The following is a 27,218-nucleotide window of genomic DNA, read 5'->3' on the forward strand; positions in this document are numbered from 1 at the left end:
GATAAAGTCTTCATAGAAACAAGAGGCACTGTGGCAGTTGCAGGATGCTCCATTCTACTCTAATTAAACCCTTCCAGTTTTAGATCAACTGAGCACTTTGAAAGAAATGTCCCCTAATATGATGGTGTTCAGCTGTATTTTCATATAATCACAAATTTTCAATAATCACTGTTTTTGTCATATTCATAGCCACAGTAATACCTAATACCACTGCAGGAGATGCAAATAACTTGTGTCATGTACTACTGGGAAACCTTGGATCCTTCCTTGTTACTTTGACACACACCAGTCACATAAACGCTGGAGCCAAGAAATGGCTCGAGGAACCCCAAGGCATCTAAACTCCCCAGAGTATCCATAAGATGCACTGCAACAAGCCCCATGTAGAAGGCCCACAACCCACAGGACAAAGTATCTCCTGCCATCATCAAGCCGCCATGACAAGATGGGTTAGGGTTTTTGTTTTGTTTTATTCTTTATGGGAAAGTAAACAATACTCATATAAACAGGTTTCCAAAGTAAAAGCCTAATTAAAATTATAAAATATTATAAAAACAAAATCATATATACATTTTCTTGATTATACCATCCAAACCTGATCAAGACCATCATTCAAACCCTGTGCCTTTATTAATATCAGCTATTGCACTTACTACACAACAGGATAGTATGTTTTATGCTTTAGAGTGTATGCATATATATCTTATGGTGAAAAATGGAGCTGTGTGACTTTAAAACTGAAATGCTACCAATAACGGGAAGGTATTTATCTCCAATCATTGTTTTAATGGCAAAGGGTCATCTTGTCGTTAATTAATCACAACATATCACTCCAGCTTCGTCTGCGGTGACACTTTAATTTCAGCAGTTATTATCGCTGCTGCGGTGTCAACTGCACTGTGTCTCTGTAATGGCTCTGTAATGACCCTGACTAACGGCAGCACACATGTCTGGCATTTATTAATGGAACTGAACATTGTCGAAGTCTCCAGTATGCATCTGCTCCATTCAGGACAGAAATAACCGCCTCTCCACGCTTCCATTGTCCATAATGTGTTTGAGATGCCATCATACATACTGTAGCAATCAGGTGCAATTTCAGAGCTAGGCATTTGAAATCTTTCATCTTCTCAAGACTATTTTTCAAAACGCTGTTGTCAGGTGAGTAGGTAAGTGAAAGAACTAGTCCAGAGATAATGAGTGGTGAATGAAAGTGAGCCAAAATGAAAGGAGGGTTTCCAACAGGTATTTACTTCTATCTACTAGGTTATGCATATTTTATCTTCTCTATCTTTCCACCTGTCTATATCCAAACATGAATTTTAATGTGAATAAGCACTTACTTGTCACAGCAGGGAAAGCACAGCTGTCAGAAATGTACCGATACCTCATGACTGAACAATACCAGAACCCTGAAATGAAAGCAGCTAAATGCAATTCAGCAGTCACTTCATTTATTGTTTCATGTATTATTTATCATTTTGCTACTGTCACGTTATAAAATGACTGCTGTCAAAAACGGCGATAGTCATGGGCTGCTATGACATAACATTATAATTACTCTCAATTAGTGAGTCCTAATTCTGTTTTTCCTCCCGATAGTGAGCACTTTAAAAGATAATCAGTCAAAAGCATATTTTACCTTTTGTCTTTATCACATGTTTAACTGAAATTTCAGACAATTTGGCCAACATATGCCATATAAATCATTCCCAACTGCCCAAGTGATATATTGTAATATAAAATACAAAATCAAGTGTTCAACATTTTTCTCTAAACTCAAATGTAGGAAAGTATAAGTTCAGTACTTTAAAGTTAGAGAGTTTGTGTCCATTTGGATTCTATAGTGGGCGCCTCTGGCTTTTTCGTTTTTAAACACGAAAACAGTACGAGTCCAGGTTATGGTGCGCAGAACTAGTAGGCAGAATCCCAGCTGAATGTTGATTTTAAACCCCCTTATGTCACAGCGATCTCACCATCAAATACATACCCCTCCAAGATTCACTCCTCACAGCTGAATCCGACAAGCGCCAGACAAGATGCAAGTGTTTGGAATTTACCTGTTACTTTATTTATTCTGGCCAGCATTTCGTACACAGTGGCTGTCACACATGGCTTCAAAAGAAAAAAAAAAAAAAAACCTAAAGGACAATGAAATTGAATGTTCCTTTTGGAATAGTGTGGCCAGATTATTGATAAGAGATTCATGGCAAAATGTGGGACAAAGGGATATCAGCATACAGGAATCAGTTAAGGTGAAGGCTTTCAAAGGGAAATGCAGAGTGGAAGTTTAACAATCAGGCACAGTCCATTAAAATCAGCTATTTAATAACAAAGCGTTGATCGGACTTTTACATAAAGCTCTGATTTTACATGAGCAGGTACGGCAGGCTACATGGCTAAGATCTTGTTTTGATAACTGACTATAAACCCCTCTAAATAACATATCACACTGATGAATGAAAACTATTCGCTGCCATAAAGGACAAAGTGGTTGTCTTTCTTGATTCAGTGTAACTGGCAAGTAAACAATAGGTCAGCATTTTTTTTAACCCACTCCTGTCCCTGTGTGAGACAGGGTTGTGTCCACCCTTCATCCGTGTCTTCTCAAAGAAGCAGCAGCATCTGCAGGTGCCAGCATGCCACACACCCCAACGGGTGTGGAACTCTCAAGCACCTCCCCCCACACTCACACACACACACACACACACACATACACACACCACCACCACCAGCTTAGTGTTGGCCCCAAAGTTAGTCTTTGAACCTTGGCAAAATAAACTGGGGGCCTCATATAAATCTTGTGGATTTATGGCTCACAGTCATCCATTAAAACAGAAGGAGTCAGAAATGAGTAACATCCAGGGGCTGCAGTGGGCCCCTGGATGTTACTGATTACAGAACAGCTTTTCACCATTTTCAGTTCAAGAGTAAATAACTGTCATAGGCATTAACATATGTCAAGTGAGTTCATTTTTCATTGTCCTGCAGCTGAACGGCCGGTCCATCTGAGGCCTCGGGGACACTGAGGCCACTGCCTGATCCCACCTGCACACGTCCAGTTTTCCTGCTTGTCTTTGTCATGTCAGTAAATTGAAGAGAAACGAGGGTAAACAAAGGAGCAAACAAACAGTGGAACTTTTAAGTGGCAGGTCATTTCAAATGCAATGTTTCAGACAGCTCAAAAGATATCAGGCAGCACACAAGTCAAACACACAAACTGTTTCTGAGCAGATCAAAAACCGTGTGTCTGCTAGTTCCCAGAGACAAATAGGGAGAAAAGATAAATTAATGTGTGATAACTTCACCCTCAGAGAAGGAGAAAGATTTTTTTTTAGTGAGACCCTGGATCGGTATGTGGACACAGAGTTGGCTCAAGCCATTTTGGTGCCCTAGGCGAATTGAAGGTCCAGCATGTGTCATTTAATACAAACATCAGTCATGCATATTTTGATTACAGAACAGCCAGTTTTGATATTTATGGGTGAACCTGATGAGCATGTGTCCCCACAGACCTGAGTGCTTTTAATCTAGCTTTTCCCTGACACCTAGTGGAGACTGACAGAAGATATGTGGTATATGATGAACATCTTTGAAAATAAAATAAAATAATGAAATATAAATAAAATGAGTTGCACAACATTCATGAAGCGATGAGGCCATGCAAACAAAAACATGAGTTACTTCTTCCTATACCCTCTCATCCTGCTGTACAACCTGACAGAAACCTCTTTTGTTTAGTTTGCATTTATTTATGAATATGAAGAAGACAAAATAACAATAACAATACAGTTCAATGGCACTACTTCATAAATTGTAGTGCTAAAAAAGTTCAGTTAAAAAGTTAAGAGTTAAAAAAAGTTTTTTTAAAGTTTTTTTTTAAAGTTAATACAGTTAAAAAGTTCCATTAAAAAAGTTAAAATGTTAAAAGTTAAAAATTTTAATGTAAAAATAAAGTTAAGAAATAAGTTAAAAATGTTCAGTCAAAGTAAATTATAAATCTAACAGAGGTCTGCGTGAACAGAAGAGGGATCAGTCTGCCTCAGCAGTGATAGCACATCTATGGCCATGGGTTCAATGGGTGCAACTGCAGAGACCACTAATGTGGATGGAGGGGAATCCACAGAAGTAGCAGGGCAGCTCTGATACCCAGCACTGGGGTCTGAGTGAGGAAAGAAGGGTTCCTGAAGCTGCGTAGCACGAAGGAGGGGATAAAGGTGTTCAAGCACTAGTAGATCATCTCCACTGTCACCAAAGAAGGTTGCCTCTGTTTGGGGTTGAATGGGTCCAGCATAGGAAGCCAAAGACGTGGATGCAGGGGAGTTTGCATGAGAAGCAGGGAGGACCTTATTTGCTTGGGGCACTGACACTGACATTTGGCCACTTGGGCTTCCTGTGCATGTTTAGATGCAGATGCTGCAAGACAAACAAAAATGCAGTGACTCTTTTGAGACTTTGAAAAACACCTTCAAGACAAGATGTTGATTCTTAAACCTGCAGTAAGCAGCATTTAATGGAAATATTGAATAAACTGAGAGTCACAGTGAGGTCAGTTCTTCGGGATATGAGGAGGTTCTGTACGTCAGTTATATTGTTTTGGAGGACAGTTGTTTTGTCATGGTGGTAACATTCACAGTGTTTTGAACATCTGTACTAACCCTGACCTTCACCTGAAGGTCTGAGTGAGCAGGGTTTTTTGTTTTAATTTGACAGCCACAAGATCTAGGGAAAATATTTCTGTAGAAACACAAATTGTGTCAACAGTTCTAAACATTGCATTCCACTCCTGTTTCCAGCATCTCCTCATCCACAATCTTCATCATGGCCGGATCAACCTCCTCAGGGACCCCAGGGCAAAAAACAGTTGGTGGGCCCCCACTGAGCCCACAGTACATATCAGAATCTTTATTCCCTTAGAAACCAAATTATAAGCACAGACACAAAACAGTCCTCAGAAATCCTAATATTTGTTTTCTGTTTGGAGCAATTTTTTTGAGTGAGTGAGTGAGTGAGTGAGTGAGTGATTGGGTGGGAAGGGCAATGGTTTGGTGGTTGGGGTTATTTATTTTTCCTGTATTTCTTCATTATTGATTTTCAAGACAGTGTACAAAGAAGGGGCGCCAGGCAGGGATACAAATAATTCCTAGGTTCTTTTTTTTTTCCTTTTTTGCTTAAGTAGCAGCTCACCCTCCAACAGATGGTGCCCTAGGAGATCACGTATCTATCTATCTATCTATCTATCTATCTATCTATCTATCTATCTATCTATCTATCTATCTATCTATCTATCTATCTATCTATCTATCTATCTATCTATCTATCTATCTATCTATCTATCTATCTGTCTGTCTATCTGTCTGTCTGTCTGTCTGTCTGTCTGTCTATGTCAGGATTAAGACTCAGACATAGTCAAGTGTTTATCATATAAATGTAATGTTTTCATGTTTCTCAGGAATATAGACAATATCATAATAATAGTAAAAAAAAAGTATAATTCAGAGTGGAACATCTTACATCATGAGATATGATTAGCATAACAGAACTTCAGAGGGATTTAGGGAGGGGTGTTAAAAATGCATTAAAATTTTGACTTGGCTGAAAAAGAAATACAATATAATATTGATTCCGTGTAGCTGGCAAGACCCTGCATGCAACGAAGCAGTATTTGCACTTGCAAGCATGCTGACGGGCTCATCCACACCTCAAACTCCACCCTAGAGTTGGACCGTGGCACAGCAAACTGGGGCTAAATACAGGTGCTGTTGACTTTTGGCTCATAACCAATCATTAAAAGGATCGATTCAAATCTTTAATTTATTGCCTGAAAGAGAAAAAAAGACAGCACAGCTGAAGATGCATTTGGTAAAAATTATTTTACGCGATCTGGTCCAGTAGGTGGCAGTATGCACCCGAACATGTACAGTTGAGAAGTGACAGTCAACCCCTGTAGACTGGATCATCTAGGGATGCTCTGATGTTACTGGTGATTTTGTTGGTATTATCCAATAGATTCTGTCAGTGTGAGCTTCCATGTAAATCCATAATTTATACCAAAAAAAAGCTGTTTTCAACTTTTTTTTCCTTTTTTTTTTTTTTTTTGCCTTACTCTGACTCATTACAGCCAAACTTGAAACTTGTTGCTCTTCCTTTCATCAACAGCAATTCAGAGGTTAAGACTGATGGTTGGGCAAAGCATGGTGACACTGCTCTGAGATTATACATTTCTCCATAATGTTTCTTTATGTTGGTACAGAAACCTGTTTGCAGCCACTGGTCCTCTCACTCATGAGTGTAAAATCAGCAGCAAAGCAGCTCCAAATACACAAACAAGCTGAAGAAAGTAACTACCCCGTTTAGCCTTAGACTGTTTGCATCATCCTGACAGAATGGACATCAGAGAAATGCCACTATGGCTCTGAAACAGCAAAAAAAAACATGTTTGGAATCAGTGGGGAACAGCAGAACAATAAAAAGCTTGTATCCAACCCTTCCTGTGTCTTCTCAAAGATGCAGCAGTATCTGCAGATGCTGACCTGCCTACAAGGTTCAGTGTCCCCAGTGTGGAACCTTGGCGCAGGAAACTGGGGTCCAATATTGATTTTTGGCAACCATTTAGAGAAGTCAGGAATCAGTAACATCCAGCGGTTGCAGCAGGTTAAAGTAAATGATCCAGTGTCTTCAGTTAATAACTACATAATTCTGAGACATTTGCATTTCAACAAAATACTGTCAAGTGAGTTCATTTTTCGTGTCCTGCAGCCGATTGGTCTGAAAAACTGATTACAGAACAGCTTTTAACCATTTTCAGTTAAAGAGTAAATAACTGTCATAGGCATTAACATATGTCAAGTGAGTTCATTTTTCAGTGTCCTGCAGCTGAACGGTCTGTCCATCTGAGGCCTCGGGGACACTTATGCCACCACATGATCCCACCTGCACATGTCCAGTTTTCCTGCTTGTCTTTGTCATCTCAGTCAATTGAAGAGGAGTGAGGATAAGCAAAGATCATTTCAAATGCAACTGTCACGGCCCCTCCTCTGACCTGCAGGGGCGGTGCTTCCTGCAGGCAGAGGTGGGCCTTGCGTAATTGGAGCCACCTGGGCTCACTAATATAAGCAGGGCTCCACTAATTATTCTCCCCTCTCTGCTCCTCCAGGTAATTTTGGTTTGTCTTTGGTTCTGGTTTGGTTTTGGGTTGCAGTATTCATTCAGCTTTCCACATACATGTCCACGCACTCATACATTGCATACACTGACCATCATGACATACTCACATCTCATATTTATCTTTCCTTTGGTTTTGCTTAAGTTTCAATAAAACGAATTTGTTGGCCTATACCTTTGTCTCCCCTCATTCTTTGTTACGGGCCGTGAGCCAGCCTGTGACACGACATTTCAAACTGAGTAACAGGACTATAATGTTATATATCGACTTTTTTTTCAGGTGTTTCAGAAAAGCCGAAAAACTGAACCAAACACTGAAAATTACGAAGGAGTATTAGGGCCACATTGAAAAAAAAAAATTAAATTGTGCATTTCGAGAATAAAGTCAAAATTTCGAGAATAAAGTCGTAATTTCGAGAAAAAAAGTCAAAATACTATTTCGAGAATAAAGTCAAAATTTCGAGATTAAAGTCGTAATTTCGAGAAAAAAAGTCAAAATACTATTTCGAGAATAAAGTCAAAATTTCGAGAATAAAGTCGAAATTTCGAGAAAAAAGTCAAAACGTCAAGACGTCGTATTACATCCCACAGGCCATGAAATTAAGTGAGGAAAGTGACCACTACCTGCCAGAGTGTGAACATTAATGAAGAGAGAAGGTAAGTGAAGTGTTCATGTTGTATTGTTGACTGATAGCCACACGCGGTATGTAAATCTTGAGTACAATGCTATTCCTCCGCTCATAATCTCCCACATAAAAAGTGACAAGCAGCCAAAATCTACTGGCCAAGCTAGCTAAAATTGCAAGATGCTATCACAGACGGTACACTTTGTTTTTATTAGTTGTCATCATCTTAAACTAATTGCTTATGTTAACATCCTGTGACTCTTTTAGATCTGTTTAAAGGACCATACTCTGGAAGAGAACCGCTTCTCTGAAACTGACAAAAATGGCAATCACCGTGACAGATTTCCTACGTGATCGGGGGGTTCCAGAAGAAGCACTCACACTAATCGAGGAGCAAAAGGTGCGATGTGACAGAGACACAGACAGGGTAGCCAACTATAACCTGCAAGTGAATCATGGTATTCTCTGAGAATGCAACCGGGGAAAAGTGTATGCTATAATAACTTAAGATGCAGAGGCCCCGCAAATTAGGTCATTTCAATATAACAGCCAGTTTTCATTTGCATTTTTAGGGATTTTATATTCAGGCTTTTCTTCCACTACCACTTGTAAATGCTCCACTGTAAAAAATGTCAATCTATTATTTATGATATGACAATGATATACAACAGAGGTGAATGAAAGACTATACAGATATATCCATACATTGTTGGACTGGGATAGTTTGGTGACTGTTTTTCTTCAATATTGACTTGGTTGCGAAATGATAGAAATAGGACACACCTAGTTAACTACTTACTAGTTTAAATACATCAATCCTTCCATTTTCTGCTTATCTTGTTGCTGTCATTCTTTCAGCTGCTCCCTTGTTCATAACGGGTTGCCACAGCAAATGGAAATACATATTTTATCTTTAAGATTTTTACACCAGATGCCCTCCCTGACACAACTATTCCTGGGATGTTAATATACCATTAATGGATTTAATGCAAGTTATTGCATTTTAATATTTAATTTAGCCATATAAGATGATAGTTTGTGGTTCTAAATTTAGTGGGCTATTTTTGTTGTTTGAATGAATTTGAATGTTTGAACTTTAAATTTAAATTCATTTGAATAATTTTGTTGGTATATTTCTACAAATTACATTTATTTTGAGGGCAGAAAGGTGGTGTGGTGGTTAGAACTGTTGTCTCATAGTGAGACGGTCTGGGTTCGAGTCCACCTTGGCAAACCTTTTTGCGTGGAGTTTGTGTGGGTGTTCTTCAGTTTTCTTTCACAGGCCAAAGACATGCACTTAGTGGGGTTAGGGTTCTATTTAGGATTTTAAATTGCCCATAGGTGTGAATGGTTGTCTCTCTCTCTCTCTCTCTCTCTCTCTCTCTCTCTCGCTCTCTCTCTCTCTGTGTTAGCCCTGCTACAGGCTGGCAACCTGTACAGGGTGTACCCTGCCTTCTGCTCTAAGATAAGCTGAAGAAAATGGGTGGATGGACATTTACATTTAATTTACTTATCTCCCAAAGTCACAAATTGCACACAAAGGTTAGGCTACATTCATAACATACAAATCATTTGCTATATAATCAACCATTTAGTATAATGACCTGAGTAAGATGCCATGAGTTTGTTCAAATGAATTTGCAGATTCTTTCCAAAGTTTTCTGCATACATATGACAAATGATCCTTATCGTGGTTTTCCTATTCTTCACAGATCGACAGGGATGTCATCTTGCTTATGGACGATTCAGCTTTGGCTAACTACATTCCCTCATATGGAGACAGAATTGCTCTTTTTAATTTTTGCAAAAATCAGAAACCTGTCTCAAAGCGAAAAATGGGCCTTTTTTAAAAGCTCAGAGAAAAAATGAAACTAAGAAAGGAAACCAAACAAAGTGAAGAGGAGCCTAAAACCTCTAAATCCAACTCTAGACGAAGAGTCATTAGACGGACTGTTGAGATAGGTTGGATACACCAAGACAATACTGAAATCAAACAGGTTAGAGCAAAGCAAGGAGGAGGGACCAGAAAAGTTGTTATGAACATCAGTGGTGGATATAATGACATCCTGAAAGAAGGGAAAAGTCTTTTTTTCCCAAATGGTGTTTCAAGTAAAGGCCATGAATCAGACTTCACATTTGATGTTTGGGATTTTCAGCAAAATTCCTTATCTGGTGACATCTCAATTGGCACAATATATGACACCATCAAACTTCCCATGCTGCGTTTCTACATTGCCACAAAGCAACAATCAGTTGTAGATGTTTCTTCTACTGAATCAGAACACACTGATGTTAATTCTAACTTTGATGGCCAGGATGACATTATTGAATTTTCTGACAGCCAGTCCTTTTCTTCGGCACCCAATTACTCAGATAATGATCAGGACAGTCCTCATCAGCAAGTTGCCTCTGACCAGTCAATTGTTACAAATCAGCCAGTCACCACAGATCCCATGGTGGCTTCAGAGGTCCATTTTATCTTACCAGAGATATTATCAGATGATGCAGTTGTTCTTCACGACTATGTAACACTGGGAGAAAATCCACATAATATCTCTGACCCAGAAATTACATTTGGCCCAAATCCAGAAGATGATTTTGATAATGCTGACACACTGATTTATCAGCCTGAAACACCTGACCATTCACCTCAAACAAAAATGCTAACCATACACCACGCAAATTGTTTCAATGATATGATTGAAGCATTTTCTGACCCAGACACTCTGACTACACAACTGACAGTGAGGCGACTACTTCCAGATAATTCTGAGGAAGCTGGTAGTGGCTCAGGGGTACTCAGAGATATCTTTAGTGCCTTTTGGCAAGAATTCTATGATCGTTGCACTCTTGGTACATCGGTGAAAGTGCCCTTCATCAGACATGATTTCAAGGCTGACACCTGGAAAGCTATTGGCAGAATTTTCTTGAGAGGATACCAAGATTGCCACTACCTTCCCATCAAGCTTGCATCCCCTTTTGTTGAGGAGATGTTATTTGGAGTAGTGTACAGTGACCTGACAGAAGTCTTTCTTCAGTTTGTAAGCTGCCAGGAGCGAGAGATCCTCAGACAGGCTTTACAGGACTTCTCTTCCATTGAAGCTGATGACCTTCTTGAGGTCCTTGACAACTATGAGTGCAGAAGAAGAGCCTCAGCAGAAAATCTACAATCAATTTTGATTGAAATTTCACACAAAGAACTTGTGCAAAAGCCAATGTTTGTAATTGATTGTTGGAGGGATATTGCAAAACCACAAATCAGTCTGCATTATGAGAAGCTAAGGAAGATGTACGATGACCTTAAACCCACATCTAAAAAGGTGACAAGGCTGTTAAAGTTTCCAGGTGATATGACAGCAAAGCAAAAAGAGGTTGAGCATCATCTCAAAAGGTATATCAGAGAACTCAATGAAGAAAAACTAGGGAAGTTTCTGAGATTCTGCACAGGTTCTGATTTGATTGTGTCAGACAGTGTCACTGTGGAGTTTACAGTAATGTCTGATTTTACAAGACGTCCAATAGGACGAACATGTGGCATGTTCCTACAGCTACCTGATAGCTACGAAAATTTCCCTGACTTTCGTGCTGAATTCAACGAAATTCTTGAAAGCAACATTTGGGTGATGGATATTGTGTAGCATTATTATGTGGCCCCTTAGCCATAATTCTGGCTATGCTGTTGCCAGGCTAATAAGTTTAAAATGGTGAAAAAGATCACAGCCTTAGTTAACCGATAGAAACACCTACAACTGTTTATTTCCTTTTCTTAGGTGTACTTTGTCTTCAAGTCTCATCTGTTCTGTCCGGTTATACTAGTGGCCTATACTGGACTTTTTTGATATCTGTTTTTACAGGGCCACTTCAAGTACATTTCTCACAAGCTGGGTTCTAAGCTATCAGCAACTGCATATCTGTTTTAAAAGGTGCTGAATTGGAAATGACATGTCTTTGTGTGTAGATGTTATTACAAAATTGTAATAAGTGATTCATATAAAATAAATGTAAATAACAGACAGTTAGGACCTTATTGATACTTTTCAAATCTTCACTGACAAAATATTGTTGGATTGAATCTGCACTTGATATGGTAGGTGAGCATCATATTTTATTTAAAGTTATTGTAAAATAAAACCAACATGTGCAGACTCTTGTGAATAGACACGTTTACATCTGTTCTAAGCAGCTACAGCAAGCTAATGTGAATACCAATTACATCCTCCAAGGGATTCCTATGCTTTTCAATTGGCTAATCAATATTTGTGAATGTGCACATGTAAGATTTCCTGTTCATGTGACATTTCCCATTGTTACATCTTCAGGGTTTTATGTTGCTTAGTATGTTCATAATTTAGACAATGTATTTTTTCTTCATATAGTCACTGAACTGCATTGAACTGCTGCTGCAAAAATGTATTTCAGTTTTGTGCCTTAGGATATGGTTTCCCAAGTACACACAGGACAACTGTGATGAAGCCACAAGTTTTACATGATTGATCTGTAACTGCACAAATCATATTAATTCTGGGAGTATGCCATGCTATTTTTTTTTAATTTTTTTTGTCATTTTAAAGTAATGGAAATTGTTATTTCTTTTTATGTTATCTTAATTTTCTTTACAAATGCACCAAAGAATGTTCATAATTTGATGTTTTTAAAAGTGCACCAGTTTCATTTCTGTATGATCTGTTTAACAATCAGTTAAGTTAATAATCAAGACTTAATAGCTAGTTGATAGCACAAAAAGTTAGTGAAATAAAGAGTTTTCTATTTAAAGATTTTGTGTCTAGTGACTGGCACCTGAGTAATTTTGCAGGAAATTAAGTGCACATTGCATCCTCTACAATACAATCTTTTAATACTCCAGCATGTTGTGCCATTGTTACAGACAATATTCTTGTAGACTGTTATGGTAACCTTCATGTTGAGTCAGTCCTTGACAGTTTAACACAAATTAAATTGAAGAATAAAAGCATAATTAACCCACCACAAATTATTTCAGCCTTCATATATACATCGCTCCTTCACAGCAAACACTGATTAAGGTAGTCAGAGGGGAAAGAAGGAATACTTTCATTGTGAAAATAAAGTTTTACAAGTAGGCCCATGTTATGGGTAGAAATAGCTTTTATACTCTGTTAAATTGTCCACATTTAGAGGACTTCATGGTTTCAGTACCAGGCTTCTGAAATCTGACAGCTCACACCAATTAACGTCCTTAGAGGACTATCCTGCCTTAAATATTTAGCAGTATTTCATTTCTTAGTAACAAGTACAATTCAGCAGCAGAAAATGCATCTCTTGGAGCATCCCATCCTTTTTCCTGCATTAGAAGACAGCAGAGATCAAATACAGTTTCATCACAGGGGTACTGGCTTTTGGGGGTGCACTCCTCCTTACATAGGGCCAGCTCCTCCAAATCAATAGTCTTAAGACAGTCTTCAGCGCCATGCATCTCTGGAAGTGTGTACATCAAAACAGGACGGCCTCCAGTCACCCCGTGACCCGCCTTTGGCCTTATTTTGTGGGAATTCCAGGTTGTCACGACTTCATTAAGTTCGTCCTGAATAAAAAGATAACGAAAACATCATACTGAAGCTTTTAATTTTTCTGTTGCTGCTGTTGCGCGCATAGTCCTAATAAAAATAGTCAGGTGTGCGAATTTTTTGAGAATTATGCGCTCCAATACCAAATATTAATATTCCAAATATGCTCTAATTAAAACAATGCTGACTTTATGATGGAAGATGTGGATAACGAAAGCAAGGGTAATGAGCTCGGAAACGTACCTGAACAAGGTTTAGGAAGCAGAACTGAATTAAGCTTTTATCCAAAAAATCACCGGAGAAATGCCCATCATCTTGGAGAGTTTGGAAAAGATTGATCCAAAACTGTGCACTTTGTTTTCTCAAGATTCCCCACCAAAACTCAATACGCTGGTTTGCGGTGCTGCGCCCATAGACAAAACTTCGATCTCTTGCAAAACTGTCAGTGTGGTTCCTTCGCAAAAAGACAAGCATGTTTTCAACATGTCCATTTTCTGTCCCCCTGTCAGCGCGCAGACGCTCCGGACATCCTCCCAAGCGCGCAATGTGATGAAGTAATCAGCAATCACCTTTGGGTCGTTGTTTGTTCTGTAGGCTTCCATCCACACAACATAGCGACTAAAACCATCAATGCAGCCATTGATGCCAATGCCATAGGGCTTCAGTTTATCGTACGAATCCATGTGCCACAGAGGATTTGGGCCTTTATTACGGTAATGCCTGCGTCTCAGACGGCGCGCCCGCCTGAGCTCCACACCTTCAGGATCAAACAACTTGATCAGCTGCCTTATTGTGTCTTGTGATGCAACATACCCCCTCTGTAATGCACGAAGGTGTAACCACCGATATCCTTGCATCTGTCCGTTGCCAGCTATTTCATTTTGCACAAATCCGGACAATTCTTCCAAATCTGTGTGATTTTTCCTTCTGACTAGACACAGATTTCTGCACCATCTCTTCAACGTCCTTATACTTATAACTACATCGTGTTTATGCGCTAAAAGAGAAAGAATTTCCTTATTACTAAAACCGATTTTGAAATATAGTTTCACTAACTCATCCACGCAAGGCATACTGGAGAGGGTATAGCAGACGTCGCGTGGCAGCTGTTTGACTTGAAACGACTTTATTCTCGAAATTTCGACTTTATTCTCGAAATAGTATTTTGACTTTTTTCTCGAAATTAGGACTTTATTCTCGAAATTTTGACTTTATTCTCGAAATAGTATTTTGACTTTTTTTCTCGAAATTACGACTTTATTCTTGAAATTTTGACTTTATTCTCGAAATGCACATTTTAATTTTTTTTTTCAATGTGGCCCTAATACTCCGTCGTAGAAAATAGTTTAGACAAAAATAAAACTTTTGTTAAATAATGATGGAGGCCATTATTTTAAGAGGGTGACAGTATGCAAGTTTAATACTGGCATCTGTTTATATAAAATGCAAATGTATAAAATGTAAAATGCAGTAAACAAGGCGCAATAAACCTTTGAACCAGCACAGGGTTCATCTGAACACAAAGAAAATAAATCTACTGTAGCTCACAATACAAGTTGTTATTTGACTTATTTCTAAGTGAGCCATTTCCCACCGTGGCCCCTCTACACCAGAATGTGCTAATCTCCACTTTAACTCATTTAAATAGTATATGAACAACAGTTTGCTAACCTGAAATTAACCCGTGAGCGGAAAAATATAATCCTTGTGTGGGAACCAGACAGAGCGCATGCAGTAATCACGTAGCACATGAAGCTGCTGATCAGAAGACTATAAAGTTATAGTTTGGAGGAAAATAACAAAATAATGGCAGTGGTATTGGGGAAGCACTACAAAAGGAACACACTCACATGAAACACAAATTAAAGAGGAAAAAACAGCAGAGAAGAGCAAATAAGTAGATTCAAAATTATTTGCAGCCACTTTTTATTGGGAAATTTAATTGGACATTATAGTCAGTGTAACAATGACAGTGAAGCACATCCTGGCTTCATGCAGGGTGATGGATGCACGTCTGCAAAGGGTAGGGCGTGTAGAGGGCAACGTTAAAGATTTGTATCAAATGACACGTGACTACGCTGCAGTGGGTACCTTATCAATATGTGGTTCTTTAGCTTTGCATTTTCATTATAGGCACCATTATCGTATTGCATCGTATGATATTAGAGGTGACTTTATCTTTTTAGGGAACAATTACGAAGTGAAAGAAAAAATAAAGGTCATGTTAAAGCCTGCTTGAATCAAATTTATTGGTAGTAATTTGGCAAATAAAACATACAGCAGCCCAGCAGCTTTAAAAGTAGTATAAATAAATAAATAAATGCCAGTTTCCATTTAGTTTTGACTGAAGGCACCAATTAGTATGAGACACTAGAGCACAAATATCTCCATGCACTGTTTTTATTCGTGACTTTTCCTTACTTGGATTTGGAGCTCCAAAACTAGCTATTTGTGTGCATACGTCTACAAACTTAAGAGAACACGTTGCGAAAAGAAAAAAAAAAAAGCCAGGTTCATTTTCATGTTGCTGGAAACCGCATTGAGCCGCTGGAGAAGACCAAAAGAGCCCTAGTACTTCCAAACGTGGTCCAAAGATCGACGGCTGAAACTAGGAGGCAGTAACGCAAGGTAAAAGAACAACAACTCCCGATAAACCCCAAAAGAAGCAGCAGAAGAAGAAGAGGTCGCTTGATAGCCGAACAACCAATCATAGCCAAGTAAATCTCCTGTCCATCACCGGGGAGCTCACGGAACGTCTCTCTGAAACAAAATGGCTGACATGGAGAGTGTCTATGGCATCTTTCGGCTCCAATTACATTTTTAACATGAACCGTATTTGCACGTGCACTGTTGCATTTAGCAGGTAAACAAAATGTTCAAAAAGGCGAAAAGAGCAAACTTTAGACGTCGGAATGAGTCCGACGAGGATGAGCAGGAGGAGAGTCAGCAGCCGCAGCTGGCGCCCACAATGTTCGGGCCTACCGAAATCCCGTTTATGGAGACTTCCAGTAACAACGCTACCGGAGCGCCTAGCGCTACAGAGAGCTATCATAGTAACGGCCTTCAAGCTAACAGCTTGAGAGCTGTCAAGAAGGAAAAGAAGGGCAAAGATACAGCTCCCGTGGTTGGACCCACGAAAGCCAGTTTACTGAGTTTCGTCGATGATGAAGGTAACTTTGGGAGCCAAACCAATGCTAAGCTAGCTAGGCAGTTCACATTAGCCGGGGAAAACGTGTAGTCTTGGGAGGTTTATGGATTATTGTTACCCAACAGTTTCTGCACGCTTTACGATAATTATATTTCTAGTCCAAGTACTATAGATAGACACTTCGTTTAACGAGGAGTTATTCTCGAGACCACCAAGCTAATATGTATCTTTGCATCATGGTGAGCGGGACTCATTACTGACTGTGTGCTGTGACTTGTTTGTAAACAGAAGGATCCGAGGTGTTCCGAGTGAAGAAATCCAATCACAGCAAAAAGATTGTGAAGCAACTCAAGAGAGAATACAAGGAGGATTTGGAGAGGTCTGGGTGTATCAAACAGGATGTTAAATCAGGTGTGTTAGTCCACAGTGGAATGCATCATGTGTCATATTAGCCGTGTAATACCTTATCTACTACTAATCTACTTATTCCAGCCACAAATACGAAGTAAGGTGAAGCAGAATTAGGAATACTGCTATAGAAAATAAAAACAACACGTTACTGTGACATTGAACAACATTTAGGCAAATACAGCCATTACAGCCATTCCTTGTGCATTTATTACATAAAAAACTGTAAGTAAAATACAATTTCAGTAACCATTAAGACTTCTTATATACCAATTTCTGCAGTGTTAGGGAAACAAAATGGCAGTTGTGTGATCACCCACATGTCCAGTGTAAATGATCGTCTTTCCACTTGAAGCATCTTTTTCCAAATTCCTGTTTTTCTAGATGCTCCACCTCAGCCTGCAGTTGCCATTAAAGAGGAGGTTGCTAGCAGAGCAAGTAGTGAACAGGGAGAAGAAGAAATGGAGGTGGACAGTGCTGATGAGCAGGAGGAAGATGCACGGAGTCAGGGTGGACAGACACACAGTCAAGTGTCCAAGATCAACAGCACAGGAGCGACATTCAACACACTTTCTTCACTTGGCAGCTTGAGACCAGGTATAAGATACACACTTGCACTGAAATACCTCTCTGATGTGATTGGTGGCATCACAGGAACCCTTTTGTGACTTTTATTGCTTTTATCACAGTTTTGTAGTTTTTCAGTGTATTGTGTAACAAGGAATATCAATGAATTTGAATTTGATAATCTACGAGAATAAAGGTGCACCCAGTTGCATCTTCTGATCTGTTGGGTTAGTTTAACTGCGTTCGCACTATGCCTCCCATTGTGAAAGACATGTTGGTTGTTGTTTGCACAACTGCATAAGAATTTAGAAGAAGACTTATTTGTCTTTACCCCAGGGGAGATTCCTGATGCAGCATTCATCCATGCTGCCAGAAAACGCCGGCAGCTGGCTAGAGAGCTGGGGGGTGATGCCCCTCTGGTTGACGCAGAGACTCCAAAGAAACGTCTGGTACGAGAAGACCAAGATGCCAGTGACGACGAAGATGAGGAAGAGAAGAGAATCCGCTTCAGTGGAGTCAGAAACAAAAGTCAGAGACAAAAGATAGCTGAGGAAATAGGTACCATACTTAACTATTCTACTCGCTGTCCACTGATTATGTTGTACTGTTCCCGGTATGATTTTTTATTGCGGCATCAACATCCCTTTCATATGTGTACAGGTATTGAGGGTAGTGATGATGAAGCACTGGATACAGGTCAGGATGAGGAGGTGAGCCGTTGGGAGCAGGAGCAAATTAGGAAAGGAATCAGCATACCCCAGGTAAGATCCTGAATCTCTGAACACTGAATGATGTCTGTGTTTTTACTTATTGCTTGATCCTGTGGTGCCATTGTGTTGCTTACTAAAAAAAAAACAAGTGGGGCTTTCCCTTAATCAGAATTTTTCAAGTTGAATAGATTTTGTCAGTTCGATGCAGCAAATTGAATATTTGCTCTCTCATATGGATATATTGGAGCGATGACTTTAGATGTGTGTGTAAAAGCATCACTGATCTTTGTGAGGCTTAACCTTTTTAAAGTAATTTCCCATGTTTGTTGTTGAACTGTACAGTGCTGCTGTGACTTTATTGTCTGGACGAACTTTGCAGTGACAGGCAGAATTGTAATTCAACATGAACTTGAGAAGTGAGCATCACTAGAGTTGGTCGTTTCCCACCATCCTATTACCCATGTCACTTTTAGGTGACCCACAATGCTACACACGCCAAACCTAAAACCTCAGCTAGTAACAAGATTATTACTCCACATTAGAGTTCAGCTTCTCTCGCTGGTTGACTGTGAGTGCAGGTGTCACATGTAAAGGACATAGTGAAAGAATCTGCAGTTGAAATGGGGTCATTGTCGTGTATAGCATTGACTCCCAAAGGCCACCCTAAAAAATGTGATTTAATCATCATTATTCTAGTTCTGAAACAATTAGTCAAGTAAAGACTGTCCAGTTTACATAATGCCCAGCAGTCTGTTGTATTTAATTTAGCTGTTCTTGCTGTCTGTGACTCAACACTCAGTGTTTCGCTTTCTGCTCCTGTTTTTGTTGCCCTGAGCATGAAAAAAGCAAAAGAATTTCCCTCTAAATTAATAAAGTTCTTATCTTAATTTAAATTACATATTGTAGGGCTGCCTATTTATGGACAAAGTGATAATTATTATTATTTTGATCAGTATTGAGATGACAACTTGTCACAGTTATTCATTGATTTAGTGACAGAAATGTTTTTTATGTAGACAGAACGCTGCTTTCACATCTGTACAAATCTTTGCATCAAAGTAAAGTTACTCCTCCTTATTCACCTAAATTCAATGCATCTCTTAGGAGAAAAATACAAAGTAATACATTTTAAAAGAATTTACCAAAACTTACCACAAATTTCAATCAACAGGGCCGTGCTTTCAGTTTGACATTGTGCTGCATTTCTGTTAATCATCTTTATAAATTAATCTTAGCAGACAAATAATGTGTGTTCACTTGGCCTATGTGCATCTCCTAGAAGCAAAATATAAAGTGTTTCACTCCATTCATTGTACCTGCATGAAACTCGTAGCAAAGTACTCAACAGCTGTGAGATCGCTCACAGCTGTTATTCGTGTTTTGATTGCATTGATGATTTCAGTGCATCTTTGTGAGCTGAATGGATACTCTGAAACACTGTAAAGACATCTGAGTTGGTCAGTTCACGTTAGCTTTGTTTGTGGGTTTTTTTCCTTTCTCTTGATTTAGCGCTGATTTAGGGAAGGCTTGATTTCGTTTTGCTTAATTGTGCCAACCTAATATACTGAATAGTCTGTGGGATTGAAAATCTATCTCTTATCATTTGTGGAAATTTGTGTTTTGTGTTTTCTTTGTTTCTAATGACTAGGTCCAAAGCAGTCAGCCAGAAGACAGCACAGTCTACTACCAGAACAGCTATGAGAGCCAGCCCTATAGCTCTTCCTACAGCATGCCTTACACCTACACTACCGTGGCCCCACAGACTGGCAAGCCAACTGGACGAGCTGACAATGGTTCTGTTCACTATGGGGCCGCTATTAATGATCTAACCCCGGTATCCATTGATCTGGTAAAGAAACGCCTGCAGGATAGGTAGGTTCAGTAGAAGACTGCAGCAACGTCTGTTGTCAGTCATCAGCTCAACTGCTGCCATCTGTTTGCTGCAGTCCTGATGACCCATACGCACTATCCACAGATTTAAGGGCCAGAGTCTAGTCTCTGTAGTTGTTTATTGTTTTTGGTGTACTCTAAACATCTTTTATCTGCATTGTTGGTAATTAAGTTTACACGAACTTTGTTTGTCCTCAGTTCCATCTAATTCATTCTCACTGTGTCCCTGTACGTCGTGTCTACAGGCTCAGCCAAATGCACGCAGGCCACAATGCAAATGTCGACCGCTACAAACAGATCAAAGAAGACCTAGCTGCTTCTGAGCGTACCATACAGCAGCTGGAGGGCTCATCCAATGACAATGCAGAGCAATATAAGTTCTTGCAAGAGATGCGAGGGTATGTTGGAGACTTGCTTGAGTGTTTCAGTGAAAAGGTAAGGGAGAATTCACCTGCAGTCTGATTAGCTGTTTCCTGTTTTGTGTCTGTGTTATTTCTGACTACTTATTGTGGATTTTAAAGGGATACAGTCTAGCAGAGTGCTGTCTTGTTTAACATTATCATAATAACTTATTTGTTTGAACTGTTTAATGATTATGGCTAGTTAACAGTGCTAACAAGCAAATGACACAGCATATATGTCGCTTGTAGCACACTTAAGGTATTTTTCAGTTCCTTCAAATCTGCTTTCATTTAAAAAATACATTTATGGAAGTATAAATATAACTGTTCTTACTTAGTCAAGATTCAGGTTGATGAACGTTATCAGCTGCTTAAACAGAAATAATCTGTACTAGTTATTGCTCGTAAAAAAGATACCAGAGTTATTAAAATTGAATTGGAGCTTCAAGAGAATTTAATACAGTGGCTTAGCCAAGTACGTATCAAAATATACCATCTTAAAAAAAAGAGTCCTTGGTAAAAGACAGTGTCTCTCACACAAACTATATATTTTTTTAAGTAGCTCAACTTCCAGTGCATGTCTACACAGAATAATTTAGTTTTGATCTTGCAGCATCTATGTGGAACAAAGGGCGAACTGGCCTTCCCACTGCCAGCATGTTTCCTCAAATAATCAGTGCTCTGAATGGGACACTAACCTACCATTGTCAGCATGAATTAATGTGGAGTCCTTTCATGCAGCATATACATGTCTGGAACATTATATTGTTTGTGTTGGGTAGAAATTATTAACCTCACTGTACAGAACTTTAACTTGACCTTTTGTCAGTATTTTTAAATGTTTAAACTTATTGCTAAATCGAAGTCCTTAAAGTTCAAGCATTGCTTCAAAGATTTTTGAATGTTTTCACCCAACACCACCAATATTTTGGTTCCAGTGTTATATTGGCCATCACGCTTCTTTTATCCCCCCCCCTAGCAAGACATCCCTGTGACTCGGAGTCCCACTTTTGCTGGGTCAGAGGTCACAGAAGGCATCATATTTTTCAGGTGCCTGCTGTCCTGGAGCTGGAGGCTGCCATGCACCAGTTACTAAGGCAACGGGCCGCACGACTTGTCCAGAGACGACAGGATGATATTAAAGATGAATCGTCGGAGTTTGCAAGCCTTTCAAGTCAGTCCATCTTGAAGGTTTTTATGATTTATTTGAACAGCCTCATTAGCTCTCTGTATGTGAGTGTTGTGTCTGCGGGTGTTTGCAGTCCACATTATTGTATCGCATTACATTTCTCTCATGAGTACCATTAAGGCTAAATGGTGTGGGTTGAGTGGATGAACATGTACGTGTATGGAAAAAGTTGTGTTGAAGGAGCTGTTTGGACCACCCTTTATTGGCTGAGTCTGACAGTCAGCCTGGTGTTTGTAACTCAGCTCAAGTAAAGATGACTGTGTAAAGATGACATTAAAAAAAAAAAAAATGTAAGTGACATGTCATCTGTCACTTTGACTGTACCATAACTGAAGTTCCAGCCTGGTAAGTAACTGACACCAAAAAGTGATTGATACAAAAATGATTTTGGATCAAATATGTCTCGTTACCAGTGATGCCCAGTAGATGGAAAAGTTAGAGCAGTATCTTGAACCTGCTCGATAAGTCTAAAACAGCCTCTCATCTAATTTCAATTTTTGATCCTTTAATTATAATTGCTAATTTGAGTACCCCTGTTTTAGTATAGGATGAGTTCCCAGAGTAAGACTGAGGTTATGGGTTGGCTTTGCTTTTCATAGCTGGCTCTAACACTGCTCCTGTCTCTTGCAGATAAAGCTGTCATGGCTCCTAATCTAGACTCATTTGGCCGAGACCGTGCAGCATACCAAGAGCACAGTCGTCAGAGGAGGATAGCTGAAAGAGAAGCACGAAGGTACCGACTGTCCTTGTTCTCAAATTCCTGTCTCTGATGTGAGGGTGTCATCTTAGTGCCACGTTGGAAACAGGCAAGTTCTGCACTTGTTTTTAATTTGGCTTCCTTTGCGTTTGTGAATGGATACAGAACACGACGGCGACAAGCCAGAGAGCAGAATGGAAAGAGGGCTGAACATAAAGAAGGCTTATCATCTGATGATGAGGAAACTTCTACTGACATCACCAGCTTCAACATGGAGAGAGGTATGTTACTGTAAAATTAATTAATTAATTAATGCACTTTAAAAAAAAAAAAAAAAGAAGAAATTTAAAGTGTGTATACACACACACAGACACACTACTCCAAAAAATTAAAGGAACACTTTTTAATCAGAGTTTAGCATCAAGTCACTTAAACTTCTGTGATATTGATCTGGTCAGTTAAGTAGCAGAGGGGGTTGTTAATCAGTTTCAGCTGCTGTGGTGTTTGGTAAACAGGAATGGTTTTACAGCTGGAGGCCACTGACGTTTTTTTTTTCCTCCTCAGCTTTTCTGTTTTTTTCTCACTAGTTTTGCATTTGTCTAGGGTCAGTGTCACTACTAGTAATATGAGGCGATACCTGGACCTTACAGAGGTTGCACAGATAGTCCAACTCCTCCAGGATGGCACATCAATTAGTGCTGAAATGGACTAGCCTGCCGCATAATTTTTTCACTTTGATTTTTGGGGTGCCTTTGAAGTCAGCCCTCTGTAGATCATTTTTACTTCCATCAAATGATGCGGCATCATTTTGTTCCTATCGCATTACCCAGTCTATATCAGTATAGATATCCAACATGATTTTTTTCTCCATTAAGATCTGATGTATTTTCAAATTGTTCCTTTAATTTTTTTTTTTTGAGCAGTGTATTATATAGGTTGCGTAACACGTTTATTAGACAACTTGTCAGTAAAACAAGAAAACAGATATTTTAGAAATCTGTTCAAAACTAACAAACTGAATTTATGTTTTTATACTCAAATTTCAGCCGACATCTGGACACAGTAAGATGTGTCCAGATGCCGGCACACGAAGATTAATCAAGCATAACATTCGACCTCTAAAATGAATTTTTCTGTTCAGGAGTGCAAGTAAATAACTGTAATTTGACATCTTAATCAAAAATATTAATGTGCTTGACAATTTTTTTCTGCTTTTTGTAAAACAGTAAATTTGAAAATTCATGTTTAACAACAATCATTATATTTTAGCATTAAAAATATAATTTCAGTTAAGGAGCCTTGTGCATACTGGTGGTTTAAACATTACAGAAACATGAAAAAATGATTTTGGTAATTACCAGTACCCAATTATATTGAAGAAAATTTGTTAAATGTCACTTAACAGGCATGATATTCTGTACTCAGGCCTAACAAAAAAACTTTTTGTGCTACCCAGATCGTATCATCAGGGACAGTAAGAAAGTATTTGAGGACGTTGTGGAAGACTTTCACTCTCTTGACTGCATCAAATCTCACTTTGAAGTGTGGAGGAAGGAGTATGCTGACTCCTACAGGGATGCTTACATAGGTCTCTGTCTGCCAAAGCTCTTTAACCCCTTAGTCCGTCTGCAGCTGATTACATGGAACCCTCTTGAGGTAAGCCATGTCTGTATTTTCAGTGTAACCAGTGCCTTTTTGAAAGGAAATTGGATGAGAAATTTTGAAATCTGTTTTGTGTCTCTTCGCTGTGCAGGCGCAGTGTGCAAACTTTGAGTACATGCTGTGGTTTGAGTCGCTGTTGTTTTACGGCTTTGAAGAGAACAGCACATTACAGAAAGGAGATGGAGATATTGGCCTGCTGCCTGCTATTGTGGAGAAGGTCATCCTCTCTAAACTGTCAGGTAGAGAGAGTACACACAGCACATAGCATACGCAGACATGTCCTTGGCTTGCAGGCCAGTACAAACTATCTAATAATATATCTATTTCTCTCTTATTTTCTGAATGTGGCAGTCTTGGCAGAGCAGGTGTGGGACCCGCTCTCAAGCAGTCAGACGACCAGGCTCGTGAGCTTCATCCACAGACTGCTTAAAGGTTATCCCACTGTGCTGCACGGGGACAACCGATACACACAGGTACTCCATGCACTTGTGATTTTCTTCAAAATACCCTGGCTTTTAGGCTAACTTGGCTTTTTAGAAGAACTGCTGTCATTATCTTGGATCCCCCCCCCCTTTTAGGAGCTGTTGAAAACAATCGTCTTACGGACCAGGAGAACTCTGGATGAAGATGTGTTTCTTCCACTCTACCCCAAAAAGTATGTTTTTAGTAATAACAATATTAACATTTGGATTCCACTTTTAATTTTTTCATTATGTAAAAGAAGCACTTAAACTGCTTAAATGGACCTCTTTTGCTTTTATTCAGCGTGCTGGAGAACAAAAACAGCGGTCCCTACTTATTCTATCAGAGGCAGTTCTGGTCCTGTGTAAAGGTAAGTGCAAAAGGGAAACAAAGATGAGTTGTTGGTATTAATGGTGGTGGGGTTTTGTTTTTTTTTTTCTCTTCATCCAGTCACTTGCTACTTAGACTGACAGCATCACATGATTAACCTGCCTGATTGTTGGAGATCACATAATAAGATCTGTATAATTTGAAAAGCAGCTATAGCAGGCTGGTATTAAAAGTATCTTGACACTGATGCGCTCTTGTGTTGCTGCCCTTGAGTACAGTCTAACTCTTGTCCCCTCCATGTGTAGCTCCTGGGCAACGTCCTGCAGTGGGAGGGCATCTTATCCAATTCCTGTCTGAAAGACCTGGCCTTGGACAGTACTCTCAACAGATATATCCTCTCTGCGCTGCAGACAACGGATACATGGGAGGAAAATATTCAGAAGTGCCAAAAGGTAGACAAAACATGCACAGTTTTCTTTCTCAAATTCTTTACAATATATTTTTAGTTGGGATGGATGTCATTGGAATCAATAGGGTTTTTTTTTCTTAAGAGAAACATCAGATTAAACTCCATCACACATTTTTAATTTGTTTTTTAATTAACATAGCAAAATATGCTTCCACTCATGAACAGATGTTACGTGTGAAAACATTGTACTGATGTAAGTCTGTTTGTTTTTGAGGGAAAAACTGAATTCAGGACTTTTCTCTCTGTGTTTTTACCTGTGCAGTATTAATAGTTCTACTCTCCTAACTGCTTTTAAGCACTTCCAGTTAATTTGTTTTAAAAGTGATGTATAGCTGTTCAGACTCAGGAACAGAAGGGGAGATTAACATGTGGCAGGATAAGAATTAGTGACACACACCTTTGGTGCGTGCTTATTAAATGTCTTCAAAATAATATATTTCATGACATACCTGCTACTTTATAAGTTGATGGAGGCTCACAACTGCAAGGCGGTAACTGGAGTTTGCTCGTGTGACGAGCTGTGACATGAGAGCAAGTTATTGGAAAAGAAATGACATCCATTATTTAAACTCCACCTTACATATTCAATATTTACAACCATGAGAAGACAATCAAATGTGTCAGGTGAGCTCATTCTAGTAAAGAGTAAGCATGTTGTAGCTGTTATGACTGCATGGTCAGCTGCTACTTTTGAGACACGTGATTCCTGGAAACTGGCCCTTCTCCTGGGGCTGTTACATGGGAAGTGGTGGTATTTCATACTAAGCTTTTCATGGCGGGGTTAATGTGGTTTTTGCTCACGTGGTTACCTTTTTTAACATTAGTGACTCATTGAACACAAATCTAGCATTTAACTCTGGGTCCTTTTCAGGTTGTGGAGTGCTTGCCATCGCACTGGTTCTCTGGATTGAAGGGCCAGCAGACGTTGCCTCAGTTGGAGCCATTCTGTCGCTACCTCGCCCACCTGGCCAACTCATTGCACCGCAGCACTTTGAGCGCGTCTGATATTGAGCGGCGCACTTCAAAGTAAGGGGTTTTACGTGGCTCTGTACATACAGCTTGGGGCCTTGAATTTACTAATAGTTGTAAGTTGTGATGTGCATTTTCCATATTACTCAGAATGCATCTCGTATCTTCCAACAGGGAGCTAATCAAAGACGTTGTGAAGATGTTGGGCCAAATGAATGCCCTGGACCACATCATAACTGTGGCAGCAGAGCATGGGATTAAAGACATCAAACCACTTTTGGAAGTCAAATCATAAGAGGACAAGACTGAGGCAACTTTTCATATGGATTTTGTTGTGTTCAGCCAACGGATCACCCAACTTAAAAACTTAATAGTTGCCACCGTGACTGAAAAAAAGACCTTGTTGTAAATATTGTGAATATTGTATAGAAAGGTGTTGTTTATACTGATGCTGAAAAAAGGCCTTGTATTATCAGCTCATGAAGACTGTTCAGTTGTACTACATGCTGGCAATACTTTAAATTCATAAATATTGTTGATGGATTACTTTTTTGGGGGGGGTGCGGACCTCTAAATGAATACTATTCACAGCAGCTCTGTACAGCAGATCCTTCTTTGCCACAGGAGTTAAAAGGCAAAGACTGGTGTCCCAACATGTGTCCTAACAGTCTAGATATATTTCTTTGATTCCTGCTTCATCCTGTTAGTACTCCTCACACCTCGATGTTCTCATGATCTTAAAGAATCTGAGCTTCAGATTTGTAAGAGTTCTGTTTTAGTAGTTTATTTGCCTGTGAATAAAATGCACATTTGAATTATTGTCTTGCTGCCATTAAGTTTAAGCTGTGCACCACGAGGTAGTGTTTAAGTTTTGTAAATATCATAAAGGAGCAATCCAAACTTAAGTCCAGTGTTCTTCGCTGTAGGTTTTGTTTGGGTTTTTTTTATGCTGAGTGAAGAAAATAGGCCTCACTGCTTTATTA

General features: G+C 39.3%; 2 protein-coding genes across 3 annotated transcripts; both read left to right on the plus strand.

Annotated features, from left to right (window-relative positions):
• The first annotated feature begins 7,706 nt into the window (after positions 1-7,706).
• LOC115792406 (uncharacterized) lies at positions 7,707-12,768 on the plus strand. Of its 2 annotated transcripts, XM_030746928.1 has the most exons (3): positions 7,753-7,821; positions 8,058-8,190; positions 9,503-12,768. In XM_030746928.1, the coding sequence occupies exon 3, from the start codon at positions 9,656-9,658 to the stop codon at positions 11,426-11,428; it is 1,773 nt and encodes a 590-aa protein (XP_030602788.1). In that variant the 5' UTR covers positions 7,753-7,821; positions 8,058-8,190; positions 9,503-9,655; the 3' UTR covers positions 11,429-12,768. The 2 variants fall into 2 exon arrangements, with proteins under 2 accessions (XP_030602787.1, XP_030602788.1); XM_030746927.1 differs by having other exon boundaries at positions 7,707-8,190.
• A 3,307-nt stretch (positions 12,769-16,075) lies between these two features.
• LOC115791618 (PAX3- and PAX7-binding protein 1-like) lies at positions 16,076-27,053 on the plus strand. Its single transcript, XM_030745761.1, has 18 exons — positions 16,076-16,503; positions 16,770-16,892; positions 17,274-17,486; positions 17,793-18,014; positions 18,117-18,217; positions 19,815-20,038; positions 20,302-20,491; positions 21,508-21,631; positions 22,277-22,379; positions 22,509-22,624; positions 23,800-23,999; positions 24,097-24,244; positions 24,357-24,478; positions 24,584-24,660; positions 24,771-24,837; positions 25,103-25,249; positions 26,138-26,292; positions 26,410-27,053. The coding sequence occupies exons 1-18, from the start codon at positions 16,206-16,208 to the stop codon at positions 26,528-26,530; spliced, it is 2,751 nt and encodes a 916-aa protein (XP_030601621.1). The 5' UTR covers positions 16,076-16,205; the 3' UTR covers positions 26,531-27,053.
• Positions 27,054-27,218: the final 165 nt, after the last annotated feature.

Source organism: Archocentrus centrarchus, chromosome 14, assembly GCF_007364275.1.
Source record: "Archocentrus centrarchus isolate MPI-CPG fArcCen1 chromosome 14, fArcCen1, whole genome shotgun sequence".
NCBI lineage: Eukaryota > Metazoa > Chordata > Actinopteri > Cichliformes > Cichlidae > Archocentrus > Archocentrus centrarchus.